The 19,445-nt window shown below is 38.9% G+C and overlaps 1 protein-coding gene across 5 annotated transcripts in view; it reads left to right on the forward strand.

Annotated features, from left to right (window-relative positions):
- Positions 1–19,445, forward strand: part of EFR3A (EFR3 homolog A) — a 156,078-nt gene that overhangs the window by 121,430 nt on the left and 15,203 nt on the right. For all 5 annotated transcript variants that reach the window (XM_025202103.1, XM_014519164.2, XM_025202102.1 and 2 more), the window contains 7 exons: positions 1,815–1,866; positions 4,679–4,851; positions 5,368–5,443; positions 8,432–8,593; positions 15,746–15,877; positions 16,666–16,730; positions 18,344–18,471. In XM_025202103.1, the coding sequence (XP_025057888.1) occupies positions 1,815–1,866; positions 4,679–4,851; positions 5,368–5,443; positions 8,432–8,593; positions 15,746–15,877; positions 16,666–16,730; positions 18,344–18,471 (788 nt within the window). The remainder of the gene's footprint in view (positions 1–1,814; positions 1,867–4,678; positions 4,852–5,367; positions 5,444–8,431; positions 8,594–15,745; positions 15,878–16,665; positions 16,731–18,343; positions 18,472–19,445) is intronic.

Genomic DNA, 19,445 nt, shown 5'->3' on the forward strand with positions numbered 1-19,445 from the left:
TTTCTCATGGAGTGGTTGAATCTCCGTGGGTTCTGTTTGGTTCCCAGGTCCCCCAGAGCTGTTAAGACTCCGTGGGTTCGAAAATTGGGTATATAGGATAGGGATACGTCTAGGATTGCGCTTGGCGACGGGGAGAGGCTAGAGGCCGTTCGGCAATTGGGCCCCCGGAGTTGTTAAGGCTCCGCGGGTTCGGCTTAGTAATTAAGCCTCTATTGCCTTCTTAAGAGAGACGCGTTGGGCTCGAAGGGATCAGCAGCGCTTAGAGATCTTCACGCTCTTTCTCCCTGTCTCTGTCTCCGTCTCGCTCTCCTGCTTGTTCGTGGAGTCCTCCCTTGCGGGGGTTCTCCTCGGAGTTCTCCCTGTCTCTCTCTCCAACTTGGGCGGAAACCACCCAAGCCTTTTATACGGCTAGCAAGCCAATAGCTAGCCGCCACGTGGGCATAATTTAGATCTGGCCAATAATGTGGCGTGAATCTAAATACAAATGGCGGGAACTCCTTTGCACTGTGCATCACTATGATGCAAAAGAAATGCACCATGCAAAGAAAGCTTCAAACTGGCGGGAAACACTCTTCTGCACGCGGGTTCTCCTATTGCAGAAAACTCCACCGTACAAAGGAGCTGCAATTTGGCGGGAACATAATTTACCGGTGCCGAAGCGCGCACAAACAAAAAATCACAACTTTGGGTTGTGACAAGTAGTAGCTATCCAGTGTTCCGTAAAAGTTTAGTGTTCTCGAGCATGCTTAAATGATACTACCAACAATGTATCCAGAACTAGAGTTTCTCTTCCAAGAAGATAGTTTCTTTGCTTGAAGTGTCATTTTCTCTGAAGAGGCTTGATCTTCCTTTCTTATTACCTGCTTGCTGATGGGATTCATCATAGGTAATCAAGCTGAGAATCTTGGAATCATTTTGACAGTTCATTCATAGTTCATTTGAAATATATTTCCGGGGCGTGCCATTTTTGGTTGAGAGTTTGTTCCAGCTGCCTCTATTTTGTGACAGTTTGAAAAGGCTGCATGCCCTCTTGTGAGAATGTGACTAAGGAGCTGTAATTCTTACTCCAGTATTTTGCATTGTAGGATTTCTCCACCACTGGCAGCTAGTTCAGAACACAGTAGGAAAAAAAATCTTGTTTTGGGTTATTAGAACCAAATTGCACTCATACATTAGCAGATCCATAAAGTAGTGAGTTGACTTGAGCTGGAAATACTAATTTTTAAAGTCCTTAATCTTGTTTCTCCTAAATATATTTGAGACCTGATTATTGAGCCTTATATCAGAAGCTATGTCCTTATCACTTGTGTTGATTCCTGTCACTGCTGAAAAAATTCATTCACCCAAAGTGAGTGCAACATCAACATGCAAGCAAACTGAATGGCACTCTGCACGCTTGTCATGAGGCCTCCTTGTATTGTAGTTCACAGTCACAGTTTTCTGAGCTTTTATATTTGGGTGTTTGGCTTTAAGAGACAGGATTTTAATACCCACAATTCCTTCTGAATTCTTTGGAAGCAGCAGCGCTTTGCACTTCTAAAAATTAGGCCCAATTCACACAGTGTGGAGTATTTAAAATGTAAATTTCATCCAGAATTAAGACACGTCTGACATTTATACAGTCTTCACTTTACATAATTTACTTATGACCTTCTCTGTTTAATTGCTTACTCAGTTATGTTTTCCTGTAGCTATCCTTTTGAAACATTAAACAGTCATTTATTATATCTAATTAACTGATGTATTTGTGGTTGCATAGTATTTTGAAGATACACAGATATATAGATTTAAACTATTTTTTTTTCTTTTTCTAGGGATTTGGGAACTAGGCGAATTCAGATCATGTTGCTGAGGTCTTTAATTATGGTAAGCCTCCTCTTACAGTGTATTTTCTAAAATACTGTATCGTCTTGCTTACCCCATGCCCTGAATTAAGATGAGCGCCTTGTTTTTGGAAGGCAGAATATAGGGGAAAAGAGATTTTTCCAACATCATGATAGAGAGCTGAATGTGCCCTCAGCCAGTTCACTGGCTGCTTCAGGCACAAAGTACAGTGTTAACCCTTTCACAGCTGCTGCCAAATATGGCTGCTCAGCCACGAGCTATTGCCAATTCATCAGCAGCTGTAAGAGGGTTAAAATTGGACTCTGTCTCTGCTGCTTGCTGACCTAGACAGTAGTGGCAGCTATTATAGCACAGTGTCTTCCTACTTGTATTCCTCCATGCTTCTATTCCAGCAGAAACAATTAGTTTCTCTGCTTAAAACATGCACCAATTTTTGGAGGGCTCATTTTGAGGGGAAAAAGGTACATGTGGTATGCAAGTAATTACGGTCATCTGTTCCCTTACAAAGTAAGAATAACTTATCTGACATACTTTGATTCTAACGTAATTATAACATAAAGCATGTGTTCACATTAACAAAATGTAAAATGACTGCTCTAGCTCAGTTACGTTATAATTTGCTTAGGTAGTAGTCTGTTCCCCAGAGCATAGATATCAGCCCTAAATAGCTGGCAGGCCTGAAGAATTCGAGAGAATTTGGTTAGTTTTGTCAACAGTACTAGCAGACTTCAAAATCACATTCTTTTCCTCTCCTTCACTAGGAAAGTCCTGATTGGTAGAGTGGTAAGTGCATGCTTTAAAGTATAGTAGCAGATGTGTATCATTAAACTACTGTAGCATCTTCCGAGGCATTGTTACTTGCACGTAACACCTCAGTGACCATCACTCAGGGATTGCTGCTCCTCCCTAGGCCTTTCTCAGCACTTTAAAAGGTCTCATCATGAGTATAGATATGTTTCCTCTGGTAAATATGTTTTCTTAATGTTTTTTGCTCTTCAAGTGATGTGTAAAAACACCATATACATTACTAAATCCAGTTAGATTTAGTCTTGCAGATTGGGGACATGGTGGGGGGAATGCTTACATGGACTTAGTCTGTGACTTGATTGTTTTCAGTGACTCCAGTGCTTAGGATGTGTTTTATTTAAATTATAGTAAGCTACTGCTTAGAAAACTTCCTAACTCATAGTAATGCTTACTGCAATCTAAATAAAACAGATGCTAAGCGTAACATGAGAAGGCCCAGAGTCTTTTACAGCGTTATGATTACATACTAATTTTCCCTAAGACCACTGCCTTACTCATTGCCAAGATGAATCTGCCATGGGGATGAATCAGAGTTGTATAGTGAAAGTGGGGTGATAACTCAATTGAGTGCTGAGGATTGTCTATTAATTCTTGAAAATTCAGAACTAAATTTTCAAAAGTGTTCAATGTCCTCAATTGGTACAGAATTTTTAGAAGTGCTTAGCTAGTGGCCAGACTATTAGACTATCTTAACACAGTAACAGTGGCAGTGCTACCTGCTGAGGACTCTTTAAAAGTTTTCCAGTTGTCACGTGTCATGCTGGAAACTGCTGGAACCTGGACTCTTAATCTTGCCCTAAAAGCACTGCATGAATTCTGAGCAGTGCACTTTCCTGTGGTTAGATAGAAATAGAAAATCTGAATACATCACACTTTTCAACAGAAAGGTGAAGTTCGTGAGTTTTACACATAGTTGAATTAATATCACTCTCCAGCATAAGCATTGCTTGGTTAAACTTGTGGGTGCATTTTGTTATAGCTTGACTCTGGGTTATTTAGGCCCCTTCTTCTTCATTGTTTTCATTTGCTCATCCGTTTTTTAAATTACTGGGTTTGGGTATCAAACTATTCCAGGTCTGCGCAGACTTTCTTGAGAGAGAAGGAAATACTTCAGCTTTTTGAGTCTTCAGAGTAGACAGAGGTGTTTCCTGCTTTAAATAGAAAAACAAATTCTCATAATTCAGCATATACTTTGCATAAATAAATAGATTTAGAAAACCAGTGTTGTAAAAAGTATCAGAATTTGAAATTTCATCTGTCAAATAGCTGCATTATATTAGAATATTCAAGTGAAACTGGCTTGTTTTGACCAAGTTATAAGGATTTGATAGAAGCACTTTTGTACTTAAATAATCTTTTCAGTCGGATTGGATTTTACCAATATCAAAACAAAGGCTGGACTCATTGCAAAAGGACACTTTAGGAGTGCTTGACAGTATGCATGGTAGAGAGCTTCCTTCATTCCCTACTTGCTTGTTAAGGGGCAGGTTAAAGGACACTAAATATCTTTAATCTGGTTTTGGTCTTTTTTCAGTTTCCAGCCTATTTAATTCTTTGTTCAGTCTGATAGTGTGTTCAAATATTGGATTACATGTGCACATGAAGATTTGTATCTGCAACTGCTTTCATGGTGGCAGAACCCATGCTGATGCAACTTTAAGACCAGGGCTTTAATGCCGTGATTCAGAGCTTGTTAATCAGTTGCACCTTTCCATTGACTCCAGTGTACATTGGCTAGATAAGGCTGTAAATGAGGAAAAAAAATTGCAGTAATTATTGTCTGAAGTGCAGGCTTTGCATTAAGACAGTCTTGCAATATCTGGTCACAGATAATTTAGGTTTAGGAAATACTGCTTTCTTATAGGAAGGTGGGAAGGGATTAGAAAACTCTGCCAAAGAGAGGGAGCTACATCACAAACACTGCCACAAAACCTACTTATTCAGAAATAAAATGAGACTTGTAAAGAATTCTTAAATGAAACCTAAGTAGTGCTAATGTAAACGGTAATGTCCTTTTAAACAACAGGTGACTTCAGGATATAATGCAAAGACCATTGCTGCTGCACTTCCTGCTGCATTTCTTGATCCTTTACTGTCTCCTTCACTTATGGAAGACTCTGAACTAAGGCAGTTGGTCTTGGAAATATTGCATAATCTTATTGATCGGCATGACAACCGAGCAAAACTTAGAGGAATACGGTAATACAGATAATTAATTATATTTTTTCAAACACAATATTTTAATGCACTATTTTTCCAGCCTTTAGGTTGTTGGAACTGGTTCTTTACACACCATCCGCAGATCTGTCTAGTTTATTCATTCCTGTAAATCATTCTGCCTTGCTGTAACAAAATAGAGAGAGACAGTTAGAATGGTGTTTCCATATCCAAATGCTAATATACTGTCTATTAAATGTTCATTCTGAATAGTTAATGGTTTAATTAATTTTGAAGTTGTATATTTCCTTCATGGAAGGCAGTTTTTGCGCTGTAAAAGTGTTTTGTGCTTGAGTCATAATTACATTTATAGTTTTCCTCCTTTAAAACTGAAAATTGAATGTCATTGTTCAAACATGGATATAGTTAAAATGGAAATTAGTTCAAGAATGTTTTGAATAGTGTGTGTGTGCCTGTTTTTCTGCATACATCTTTTTCTTTACAAATTTATAATTGGTAAGGTTGTCTTAATAAAATGATGTATTTGGTTGCCTCTAGAATTATACCTGATGTTTCTGATCTGAAGATAAAACGAGACAAAATTACGCGGCAAGATGTGAGCTTCATGAAAAAGGTAATAACATGAAACAGTTAATTGTTTCCCTGAAGAAATAAGGGTGGGGGGCGGGATTGAATAATTTAACTTGTCTTTGCTTCTACAATATTTTAATATAAAATTGCATATCTTTAGATTATGATTTGATTTTAATTTACAGTGGCTTCGAAATATTGACACCACTTCGACTTTTAGAGACCATCTAGTCTTGCATTTAGTGAGAAAACTTGCATGAAAAAAGTTGGGGTGGGGCATAAGTGTTTTCAGAACCAGGACTCAAAACCCTAATGCTGCAAGGAAACTACCTTTTGTGGAACTCCCATTATATTAATGTGGCCTTTCATACAGATTTAATTCCAAAGAATTTCTGTAAAAGTGCATTTCCAAATAAGAGAGTTGTTCATCTTTTCCATGTGGTGTTTACATATTTTACTTGCATGCTTTTTTCAAGACACTTTTTTTTAAAGGGCAAATTTGCAAGAAAATAGGAAAGTGAATTTTTGAAGAGGAACATTTTTTGATATCTTTTCAGTTTACTATCTCTTACTAATAAAAGTTGTCTTTATCCTTTAAGGCTTTGCTTTGCCGCTCTGATTTCTCATTGTGCCTGATCCCAAAATAATCGTTCGTATCTATTTGACATGAGTTTCTGGCTATGGAGATGTAAATATCTTTGTTAGTTATATCCTTGCAAGTCACAGAAAAAAAATTGTATTGGTTGTAACAAAAAATAGTTTTTCTATGGAATAAATCAGTTCAAATCACAAGAGAAATATTGTTTTAAACTTACTCAAATGCTGGTTTGGAGAAGCTATTACTTTCATCAGCCTGGAAAAGCTGATAGCCAAGAATAATCTAACTGCAACTCCAATTTTTAAAAGAGTGCCTTTTTCAAGTATTCCATTTATTGATTTCAGTTTGTTCTGAGGTTTCCTATATAGTATAACACTTCCTGGGACACTGTGAACTGTTTCATACAGCTTGTGCTTTTTAGGAAAAAATCACTAAATCTGAGTAGGTTTTTAGAAGTAGACCTCACTATAACCTGTTTGATTGATAGTCCATATCACAATATCTCGCTCTGTCTGAAATTAATGTTTTGCTGCTTATTAGATGTGAAAGAAGCATACTGATTTTGTATTTTTATAATGCTAACTGGCTTTCTTCTTTAAAATACTTATTCTGAAAGATCTTAAACAGAGTTGAAATTTCATTTGCCCAAAAACATAAGTATTCTTTACATTACATTCAGGTAAAATTGAGTTGAATCTTTGCATAAATGTTGGATTTTTCATGCTTTTGCTTAAGTCAGTAGTCAGGTTTCTATACAATATTCGCATATGCCTAGGCTTTTATTTTTATAACATCAGAAATGAAGAGATCTCCAGCCTTAACATTTTTAACAAGAAGAACAGGTTTAATACTTCAGAGAAGATTACCCTGTGCTACATTAAAAGTGTTTAACTATTTGAGATGTATTAGTCCTCTAGTCTGTACGTGACACTGAGTTAGAAAGGGATTGCTTTTTGTCTTTATTCTGGTAATCAAAGGCCAAATTTAGGTAGAGAAATGCGTATCGTTGTAAGCCCAGCTCACTGCAAGGCCTGCACCTTTTATTTTCAAGCCCAGGGGTTGTTTTGGCTTCAAAGATCTTCATCATTTCATTTTTATTTCCTAAAATTCAATCTCTCTAGCCTGGATGAGTTATCTTCGATATGCGTATTACATGGCATAGTGATTCTCAACTAGGGTACCGTGGCATTTTGGAATGCCATGAGAACATTTTAACAGTGCTGCACAGTATTAACGTTGGTAGGTGTGCAAACATGATTCACAAGATAAATCCAGAGATTTCAAATTAGAATCCACAATGTCAGAAACATTCTGACATTTATGGTTTTTCTCAGTTCTTTGCAACAGGATTTTTCTGTAATCAAGAAACGGATGAAAGCTAAGAACTGAATTTTCCAAGGGGTTCCTTGAGACTAATGAGGTTCAGAACAACTGACATAGTATCTTTTGTAAAAACTTTGGGTCACAACTTTTTAAAGAACATTATGCAAGTTAGAGCATTTCCCACCTTGGATATCTTTGGGAAACTGAAGTTTGAGTTTAATGTAGGTGAAAATGTACAAATTATCAGCATTCATATATCAGTATAAATACACTATGAAATTAGGCCAGTAATTTACCCCACATTGAATACTTTATTTCCTGTTTTTAATAAAACCTTTTTTCCCTCTTGAAGACTTTGCTACAATTTTCTTTGTTCATCTCTATGAGCGTCTAGAGCTCGAGTGAAAGTTGAGCTCTGTAGCTGCCAGCTGAAGTACATTTATATCTTCTATGGATTCAGTACACAAAACTTCTAAATCATTCTTGCCCCATTCTGCTGTACCATTTTGGGGGTTTATTCCTTGAAATACAAATTTCTTAAAGCTATTTTTGTGATATAAAGAGCAAAACCTTTCTGTATAGTTGGGAAAGTTACTGGATTAGTTTTTGGGCATCGGGTGACCTTTCTCAGGCCTTTGTGATGCTGAAGACATGTCTTGAAGGCATAGGTTGATAGTTATAGATCCTTATTCTTGTTTGGTTTGCTATTCAAGATGACAAGGCATGCATTTTTCAATTATATTTAAGTTCTGTATTGAAAAATGATTGAGGCATATGGGAGTCAGTGTGCAGTTTGTCTGCAGACCTTTCTTTTGAAAAAGAGACTAAGGTTCCTTATTTAAGAGTGTTTGAAAATTTTACCTAACATATGTTGTTCACTTCCTCCACTTCTATAAGTTGGTGTAAGATAATTGAGTACTTCACCTGAATGTAAACATTGTACTGAGCAGATAGAATTAATGTGTGATTTGTGTCAATTTGGGTTTGCATGTTACTCTAAAATGCCAATCAAGGTGGAAAATGAGTGCTTTTTGTTTAATCTCCTGCTCTTGCATATATTTTAAAGTAGTCTCTAAACATAATGCTCACAATCTTTTTCTTCCTTTTTAGCATGGACAGCAGTTGTATAGGCACATTTACTTAGGCTGTAAAGAAGACGACAATGTTGAAAAGAACTTTGAACTGCTGTACACATCTCTAGCGCTTACCACGATTGAACTAGCTAATGAAGAAGTGGTCATTGACCTCATTCGACTGGCCATTGCTTTGCAGGTATGCTTCTGAAATGAAGATGTATGGATGGAGACCTTAAATGTATACATTAACACTCAAACCTGCAACCACATCATTCCATCCAAATCTAATCAATAAATAATTGATGCAGAAGATACCAAATGAGCTAAGACATCCTTTCCTTGTGTGGCTATCACCAAATTTAGTATCAACTTCAGTTCTATACATTCTTTCCCCAGAGCATACCTGGCTATCAAAGAAGACCAGGAAATTTACTGGTGCTCCTTCTAGAGGTCCTATTTTATCAGCAGCGATAAAATGAAAATTGACATTATCGGCAGTTGGCCTTTTTTGGCTGATGTTGCCGATAACGTCGCTGGTGCATGCAGCCAGAAGTGCAGCCTGGCAACTTGGAGACAAGTGTCTGGCCGGTATGTTTGTGGGGGGGAAGGGGCTTGGAGAGGGAAGGGGCATGGTGGGGTAGATCAAGGCTCTCATGGTGAGGGAGGGAGTGGGCCTGGGGCTGCAACAGGAGCAGGCACTGTGCAGCCTGGGAACGGGACAGAGTCACGGCTTATCCAGGGGCGTGCGGGATAGCTCCAACCGTTGTGCGCATCCCTGGGGAAGGTGGGGCGGGGGCGGCAGGGAGGCATGGGCCCACTGAAACTGTGTGCAGGTTGAGGGCAGGCTGCCTCCTGGGCACTCAGGGCTGGTACTGGGCTCTTCCCAATGGAGGCGGGGCTGGGCTGGGACTGTCCTCAGGGTGACCAGCAGCAGCACTGGGAGGAGGACTATGGGGGGGTTACAGCCACCCCAAAATTCACTATAGCCCCCCCTCCTAGCGCTGCTGCCTGCCCTGCCCTGCCCACCCCAAGTGCAGCCCCAACCCAGCCTTCACCCTCCTACCAGGAAGAGCCTGGCCCATAATGCGCAGTGCACAGATCTGACGGGCACATGCCCCCCATGCCTCCCCCAGGGGTACATGCAGTGGCAGGAGCCAACCCTCCCCCCACACCCACTGACAAGCCCTCGTGGCTCCATCCCCTGCCCTGCCCTGGCTGTGCAGCCCCTGCCTCTGCCCCAGCCCCACTCCCTCCCTTGCTGTGGTTGCCTTGATCTGCCCCCCATGCCCTTCCCCACCACAGACTTACCAGCCTGAAGCTACTCTCCAAGCTCCTGGGTTGCATATCAGCAGTCGGATCGTTATCAGCCAATATGGCTCTTCAATAATTGCCCATCAGTATCAACCCAAAAAGTCTTTATCGGTGCACCCCTTGCTCTTTCTTGAATAATAAAAGTATATTTATTAAACAAGGGTTTTATGCTATATAGTTCTCTATGTTCCTTATCTGTTAGAAATCCGCTGTTAGTCCAGTACAGTCAGCCCTTTAGAAGAATGTGAAGCCATAGAGTCTATTCCCTGCATTCTGATCAAGTTCTTTCCTCCTGCCACCAGCCCTTTCCCTTGATGTGCATTGATGCATCAAAAGATGGCTGAACTAGAAAATGTGCATCTTAACTGTAAAATGTCACTCATCCAGACCCTTATTGGCTAAAGCAAGGGGAGGAACTTTACCAGAGTGCAAATAATGAAACTAGCCTGAAACAAGATTTCTGCCTTTGGCAATTAATATATCTCTTTAACACAGAGATATCCTTGCTTGTGTGGGTGAGGCTGAAAATGCCCATAAGAAGAATATAAATCTAAAAAGCTAAGTAAATCAGAGGAATTTGTTTAGGTTGGCTTTTGAGATGGGGGGCACTCAATGGTGCCAAATGTATATTTGAGAACCTAACTGGGACTTCAGCACAAACAACTGCTCACCATCTTTAAAAACATTAAAAGTCATTTATTTAGAAACCTTATTTTTGAAAATACAGCTTGGGTCTGTTTCTAAATAATTAAAAAAAAAAAACCCTTAATTTTTTTGGTTAATTTCTTCAGCACAAAATTCATTTACTTAAAAACTGCCTTTTGCTATGGGCAATTGTTATATTTGTGCTAGGAGAAATACCCTTCTCCAAACACAAAATGAGATTGTAAGAGCTATTTGAGTGTTTTTTCATGCAAGAGCACTGGCTCTTGCGCAAAAAGAGAGAGAGAGAGGGTGCACCTCCAGCCATGAAGATCCCTCTATCTCTTTTCTCTTGGGCAAAATTGAGCTAAAGTACTATATTCTCCAGTGGCAAGCTGTCAGGGAGCCTTTTGGGAGCCCCACTGCATTCTCCTGGGTCGCTTGGAGCTGTGCACGGTGCAAGCAACAGGCAACAATCAACTACCTCCGTCTGATGTCATTCTGGGGAAGGTGAGGAGCAGGCCATGCACAGCTCTTCTCTTGGTCTTCAGGGTGCAAGACAGGGAACACCAGTAACTGCTCCTCTCCTCTTCCTCCCCCCTGAACTGGACTGACGGGGAAGGTAGCAATGAGGCACAGCCCATTGCCCCTTTCTGAAGTCGGGCACTTCCCTGGCTCAGAGAAGGGGCTTGAGGGCTGTTCCTTGCTGTTCTCTTCCCTCTTCCCAGCCAGGTGACAGAGCTGCTCCCTCTTTCCAGGAGTCGAGCAGAGAGAGCAGCAGCACAGAACTCCTGCCTGCTTCTTATACTGATAACTCCCAATGTGAGAAGCATGCAGGGAGCTGCGCTGATTCTTGCCACTTGGCTCCCGGTGCCCAGCAGCTGAGTGGAGGAAACAGCCTGGCAAAGCTTTTCATATGGAAAACTGTTGTGAGAAGCCAGTGGGAGTAGCTGCTGGCTGCTTCTCCCCTCCAGGTTAGAGATGTAAAATTTCCACAAATTTTGAAGCCATGGGGGAAAAAAACACATTTTTTCTGGAGGGCTTTGAGCGGAGTGGGGGATGGAAATCTGGGGGAAAATTGAAATATATGCAAGTACTTATTTTCTTAGCACCCTTTACAGATCTAAATTCACTTTACTGTTTTAAGAACATAGACTGTATCGTGTATAACTTGGTTTGCTCATAAAATTATCATGTTTGATATAATTATTAAATTTAAAAGTGTAGTTTATTCAGACAATAATTACAAATTTACTAATTGGATTTACTTTAAAATGTTTTTAATTTTTGTTACAAATGGAGCTACAAGCTGCTGAACTCTAAGGAACCTAGCATCTCTTAATTTTTGCTAGTTTTTATTCGAAGCAGGCAAAAATTAAATTTGAAAATAGAAGAAACCATCAACATTATAGTAAAACAAAGAAAGTTATTATGTATTCTGGTCTCCTCCACAGTGTCGAGCAGATACAGAAAGCACTCATTTTTAGAAAAAGAGCTGAGAAAAAAAGGAATAAGCCAAGACTCCTTGAATACAAATTTTGCTACATGAAACTTTCTCTAATCAGTCTCATTTTCAAAGCTGTCACTATCAGCAGTATCTGCTGTTTCTGATTCTTCTGATCCTTCATTGTTATTATCTTCATGAACTTCTGCAAACCGAAAGTTTGCCCGGATTGAGACAAGCTTCTCTACTCTTCCATGTGTTAGTTTATTTCTTTATTTGGTGTGAGTATTTCCAAACATAGACTAGTTTCTTTCACATGCTGCACAAGATGGAGGAATATGAAGCAGGCAAGAAGCAAGAGGAGTCGGAGGCTGTGTTGTGAAAAGGCCTTGCCACCATCTTGCAAGAGGGATATGCTTGGCAAAGTCCCAGGCTGAATTCCTGGACCAAATACCTGAAGATGTTCTGTATTCTGCAACATTTGAAAGTACCTTTCCAACATCAAGTCCTAAGTGTGTTGCTTGTTTTGTAATTCAGTCAAATGCAGTAGCAGCACTATCATCATTAACATTTCTGCCTTTGAATCTTAGATCCAAGAGACTTGCAGCAGCATGATTTGATTGGCAACAAAATTCTTCCTGTCTGTTAATAAAGTCTTTCACTTTTCTTTCTTCTGTACTTGTAAACGGAGATGCACTTAGATTCTCAAAAGCAGTTGATTTTATCTGTTCCATTTGGTAAAGAATGTCTGACAAAAGTGCACTGTCTGATTCAAATGCAGTGATTGCTGAAGAAAGTGGCTTTAGAATCTTCAGGGAATTCTGAAGCTGAACCCAGAAGACATCCTCATCAAGCAGTGTTCCTTACACTTCTGGGTACTTTAAGATCCTCAGTTTTTACTGTTTCTTGAAGAGCTGCTTTGTTTTTTAGTAACCTTTTAAATGAGATTACCACTCCACCCCATCTAGTTTTACTACACAGTTTGAGTGTCACTACATTATTCTTTGCATTATTTCCTTCCTGCTTCTTCTTCAACACTACAGCTACCATATGAGTAAGTTTTACATGTTTTATAACTACGTTTGCTCTTCTATAGATCTTTTGCAGAGTGTCCAACTTCATGATGTCATTAAGAAGCAAGTTTAGCTCATGGGATGCACATCCTATTGCAGTAACATGTTGGTATTTATCCATTATGATTTCCCATGCTGCTTTCATGTTACTTGCATTGTCAGTCAGCAACACAAATACTTTACCACTCCCAATCTTCTATAAGACTTCACATATTTTACTACTGATATACTCTGCAGTATGCCTGTTCTCTCCTGTTTCAATGCTTCTGTAAAAAACTAGTTGAGGTGTTATCACAAAGTTTATGATTCCTTCTCCTCGCACATTTGTCTATCCATCTGTAAGTACTGCAAGACGCAGTGCTTCGTTGGTTTTTCCTTGTACAGATTGCATTATGCGTTCATATTCTGACTCTAAAAGAGGCTTGCTCAAAGAATGTCTGCTGGGCAAATGGTATGATACTCTAGTAATTTAAAAGCTTCCTGCCAGTATGCATTTTCAGTTATTGAGAATGGCATCCCAGAAGAATATATTGCTCTTGCAAGAGCTTGGTCTATTTTTTCCTGATTTTTCAGGTGCCATCTTGTCTACAAATTAAGCTGTTGAGAGTCTTTTGCATACAGTTAGTTGCAGTATTTGGTTACTTGAGGATGTTGATTGGGCAACCCTTTGTGATGCTGATGTTATTGCAGAGGCAGCAGTAGCAGTAGGAGGACTTCTGGATTGAGAATGCTGGAAAGAGCTACTTGCACTTTCATCATCATGATCGACCTCCTCCTCACTTACACCCTTGAAGGATTTTTTTAATGTCTGCAGGACACTTCTTACATACAAGGATGTGTTTGGTTGTCCTAGTAGCATTTGGAAATGCGTATTTCATTTGACAGTATTTGCAAATAACATTTTTTTTCTCAGAATAACTTGCAGTATGAAAATGCTTCCATATGTTAGAAGTTGGTTGTACCATTTTGCTGAGGAAGGAAAAAAGAAAAATGTAATTTAGTAGCTAGCTTGCCTATATAAACACTAAGCTACAGCATGTACAAATTAAGTAATGGATGGAAGTGAGACCTCCTCAGAGTTAACTGTGAGCAACTTCCCTGCCATGCAAGCCTCACCTCACTGCTAAGGTTGGGTGACTTGTCACAAAACATCAGATTAGTAGGAATTCAATTATGAATTACATAAGTTATGAAAATATATTAATGCAGCTAAAATATAGTTTAATATACTGAATTCAGAGAAATTTGAACTCTTACCTTTCAATAAAGAAGTATACTTTCTATCAGCTCCTTTGTGCTGCTTCTGTACTTCTGTGGATCTCAAGGTCACAGGACCAGGAGGAGGCAGATTCTTTCCAACTCCAGAAACTTTAGACTTGCTCTGTCTCCTCTCCAGGGACTTTTGAGCAAGCAGAACAATAAGCTTCTTGTTTCTAATCTCTGCAGGAATGAATGGAGGTTGCTGCCACTGTCTACTCCCAGTCCTTTGAGGCCAGGAGCAGATCTACCAACCTCTAGGTCAAAAGTCAACAATAGAGGAAGTCCAAAAGCAAAGAAAGCACTGAATTCTTCTTCCTTCTCTTGTGGAAATTAGCAGTGTCCCCTGGGGCAGAAATGCATCCTGCTCTTGCATTTCAGTTGGACTGTACTGCTTGTCCTCGGTTGTAATGATCTGATACTGTAGATAGTCTTGCATAAAAGTCTTCCTATTACAGTTATTAGAAAACATTTTTGGGGACTAAAGGGTAGCAGTATATGAACACCCTCTCTTAAACATTTTATTCATCATTGTAAAAGAAAATAATCCAGAAGAGGTTTTTTGTAATTTTTTTTAATCAATTTTTCCTATTTTTTGGAAAAAAAAACAAAAAAAAGTCCACGCGGGGGTGGGGGGAATTAGTATTTTTCTGTTTTTTTTCTGGGCCTTCACATCTCTACTCCAGGTCTACAGGAGGGATGAGAGCAGCTGCCCTCTACACCTCCTCAAGACTGGAGTAACCCTGTTCTTGGGAAAACATGGGAGCCTTTCCCTCAGCTCTGCCCCTTCTGGTCCCCAGGAGGAGTGAAGCCAGGGGACATGTACAGCCATTCAGTCTCCCAGCATTCAGCAATTTAACCCTGCTTGTTCTGGGGTTATTTTTTTTCCCAGACCAGCCATTTTTGCTCTGGGAGAAAAAGCCTGAATGCGTGTACACTTCTGGCTTTACCAGGAGAACAGCTATTCTCTCAACAGAAAATGAATGTCTGTACATAGCCTTTGTTGCTTCCCAACTAGAGGGCTAGGACACGTGTATGTTCCACCTTACCATGTTTTCCAGTGGTTTCCCTAACATTTGCAATACTGGAATTGAGTGCCTGTCCTAGCATTTATTGAAGAGAGGCTGGTAATTGTAGAAGAATGAACAAAATCAGGAAATGTGCATTTTGAAGGTGCAGCTCCCCACCCCCTTTTGAAGCACTTACGTTTGTCCATAGCCTATGTCTGCTTCCTTGTGTGTAAAATCAAAATCCTGTCTCCCTAAGGATGCGGTTAGGAGTGATTAGCTGATGTGTATGCTTTTGGGTTGTCTGGCACGCCACACTAGTATATTCTCTACCTTCTTCAGATTCTGTGTAAAATCCATAGTTTTAAATAGATTCTAATTTCTGGGGAAGAATATTGCATTTAGAATGGGGGGAGTGTGGTTATGTGGCAGAAGAACAGAACTGTCAAAAGGCATTTTTTTACTTTATTTTCTATCCAGAACGCCCGTCGGTTCCATTAGTTATTCATATCCTGCCAACTGGAAGTCCCTAGGTTTTGAGCATGAAGTAGTTGTATTAATACAGGAGAATTTTGCAAACTTTGGGCCGCTTGATGTTTTCCTGTTTGTTGTAGGACATTGCCATCATTAATGAGGATAACTTGCCAGTGTTCAAACGCTGTGGGATCATGGCATTGGTTGCAGCTTACCTCAATTTTCTAAGTCAGATGATTGCAGTCCCTGCCTTTTGCCAACATGTCAGCAAAGTAAGTCTGGAATGAGCCTCTTTTTTTTTAAATGTATTTCCTGCTTTATACTATTTAAATAACTTTTGCTAAATAATAGTTTATTTTTCTATGCTGATGAGATACTGAGATTAAAACACTAACTGTAGTAGGTAGAATATGTGAAAATGCTACTGTTGTTATGTTCTTACAAGCACTTCCTACTTTTTCATAACTTGTATTGGTATTCAAATCTGTAGCAACTGTCTGTCTAATAACTGTACCAGAGGGCACATTTCTCAGTATCCCACTGCAGAACCATAGCAGTATTGAGTTAGGTTCACTGTGTGAGATTCTAGGGAGAGAATGGATATAAACTACGTAATAATGAGATCTAATTTTTATAAGAATATTCTGCATCTACCAGTACTACTATATCAGTCTTTCAGGCCAGCTAGCACATTAGAGAACATTCACCTTTTAGTATAGCACGTTTATTTTAGTATAGCAGTATATTTAATTCTTTAATGGACCAGATCCATTACCATTGTAGCTATGTAACCTTCAGTGAAGATGTACTGATTTGCTGCAGCTAACAATCTGGTCTGCAGTCAGCAGCTTAAGCAGTTGTTAGATGCAGGTTATTTCAGGAAATAATATTTAGTTTGTTCAAACTAGAAATGCTCTTTTGCAGTAGGTTGCAATAGGTACGCTAATTTACATATGCAGTAGGTACGCTAATATTTACAAATGTTTAAATATATAAATATAAGATTGAAAAGGTTTCATTCATTCCTTCAAAACAGACTCTAGTTTTCCTTGTTTTACAGGTCATTGAAACTAGAACTGTGGAAGCACCCTATTTTCTTCCAGAAAACATATTCAACAAGTGCACGTATGAAGATATATAATTTATAATAGAACAGATGGGGATGCATTTAAATATATTTTGTACTGTGTACATCATAGGAGTAGGTTGACTACCTGGAGAACTGACATAAAATATTCAAGGAACATATTCTCAAGATTGGGCAAGTTAGTATTAAAGAAATAAAATGGGACACTCAGCATTTTATATTAATTATTTAATTAAATTAATCCAATATACCTGCATCTTGATGCTGTGGCACTTGAGCAATTATAGGTATCTTAGGCCCCCTCTACATGTGCAGGTAAAAGTACAATAAGATCTATGCACAATTCACACAAATTGTCTCCTGCAATGCCACACGTGCATGGAGGAGCAATTGTGGGATCACGTATTGGATCCCATCACTTCTTATTGCTGGTCTTCCCACTCTGGAGTTCATGAAATGCCTGCAGTGTGGGAGGATCGCGCTCACGTAGCGGGAGATCGCCACAGGGGTGATCCTCCTGTCCCAGGAGTTTCATGCAGCCCGGGACAGTGAGATTGCTCGGTAAGGGGCAAGGTACACCCCTACAACTGGGAGCCTCCACAGCTGATGAGGCTCCCAGCCGCAGGGGAGACCCTGCTACACATGCAAATTAAAGCTTGATAGCAATCAGCTATAAAGTTAGACCTCGATAACGTGTAATAACTTTATAGTTGGTTGAAGCTTTTTATTGTGTGATAAGTACTTTGCACGTATAGCTGGTCTGAAGGTAGTTGCACAATTAACCAGTTAATTGCACAATACCCGTAATGTGTAGGGAGAGCCTCAATGGATAAACTTAAAAATACAGGCTGCTTGTAGATATTAAAAAAACCACAACCCCTACCCCCCAGGCGCTTTACCAGAAGAAGCAGCACGTTACTTCGACTTGGCTACGCAGCGTCCATATAGATTGAGCGCTTCAGCAGGGCTTTTTGGTGCTTTTATCTAAAGTCAGTTCAATCTCCTATTAGATGAAAAACTCCAGAAAAGCCCCACTAAAATGCCCAGTCTATACAAACGTCGGGCAAGCCAGGTCTAACTAACACGCTACCTCTTCTGGGCATGTGCTGGTATCAGCAAAGGAGCGTGCAGGGATTAAAGTAATGTGCCGGGTTTTTGTTTTGTTTTGTTTTGTTTTGTTAACGTCTGTAAGCAGTCATAGTGTGGTATCCTAAGCACTTTACAATGTGGGCAGTACACCAAACAAAAAGAATTATTGTCTAATCATGATCTTTCAACCCCATGAAAAACATACTGGAGAAATTGTTCTTGAATGCAAGAATAAAAAACATCTTTTTCTTTCTGTGTGATTACCTTACATCTTTGAGGTAGTGGATAAATTGAAAAGAGGCCAAAATAGTTAAAGCCTAGACTATGTGAAGGATAAATAGTTCTAAATTTCAGATAATCCAGATATAGTGAGTTCACTCTTAGTATTAAAAAACTCTGCAGAGAAATTAGTATTGGCATATGACCAGTTGAATTATCTTTATTTCCATCCAAATGTTTCTGCTTTCTCCTCTCGAGTTGACTGAAAACTTGTGGAAGAATCTTTTTTTTTTTTTTTTTGATCCATGTCAGTAAATATTAACTGTTAATGTATGTTTAACAGTCTTCCAAAATCCTTGGAGAAGCACGAAAAAAATTTGTTTTTCCTGACAAACAAGATTGCAGAGTCATTAGGTGGCAGCGGATACAGTGTGGAAAGACTGTCAGTTCCATATGTGCCCCAAGTAACAGGTGAGCAGTGATAAATGGTACATCCGTTACAGTAGCAACTATTCATAATTCATTTTTATGCCTTGTCTATCACTTCACCCAAAATGTATGTAACTTAAATACTTGGAATCAAATGCATTGAGGGTATAATCACAGAATTCTTCAAGAATAAGAATTTGCTTGTGGTACAGAAAATATTTGAAGTTTCTCTAATTCAAATTGAGTAGTCAGTTTTCTGTGAAGATTAAATAGAGGAAAAAGGGGTTGTTACAGATGTTCTGTGTGTGTGTGTGTATGTGTGTGTGTGTATTTGTTTAAATAAATTATGCCCTGATTTAGAAAAGCACCCCTATTTTAGGGAGGACATTTAAATGTACATGATCGAAAGGACTCTAACATATATATTTAAAAGTAATCATGTGACTAGCTTGCTTTCCTGAAAAGGGTTGGATTTATCATATTTAGTCTTTCCTGAATCGGGGCCTTATTTGGTTGTTCAGAAGTACTTGAATGAGTAAAGTGGTTATTTTATTTTGGTGGTTATGTTTTTCAAAAAAATGACCTGAACTAATGATTACAGGTGCAAGATTAGCACTGCGTAGGAAAAACAAAATTTCCATGTAGCAGAACAGTCTGAGATTTTGAAATGTAATATAGTCAAAATCAGAACAAAAAATAAAATGTTGGCGTTTATAGTGAAAAGGAATATTAAAATATGTATTGACCTTAGATTGATGATGTAATAGAATAAGTTAAAAAAAAAAGACACTTTGAATTTTGATTTCCATAAAAATGTAAACTAATTTGATGTGTTCTAGTAAAATATTTTTGGTTTCATTGAATTAACATTTTTAACAACAAAAAAAAGTTCTGTGAGAACCTTCATCTAGTCCCAATTTATTAATTTCAATGGTTTATGGGATTTTTAAAGGTTGTGGTAACAAGTACAAACTTCTTAAGTAGACAAGTTAATTTTGTTACAGCCCCATCCTGCT

This window comes from Alligator sinensis, unplaced genomic scaffold (assembly GCF_000455745.1).
Source record: "Alligator sinensis unplaced genomic scaffold, ASM45574v1 scaffold651_1, whole genome shotgun sequence".
In the NCBI taxonomy this organism is placed as follows: domain Eukaryota; kingdom Metazoa; phylum Chordata; order Crocodylia; family Alligatoridae; genus Alligator; species Alligator sinensis.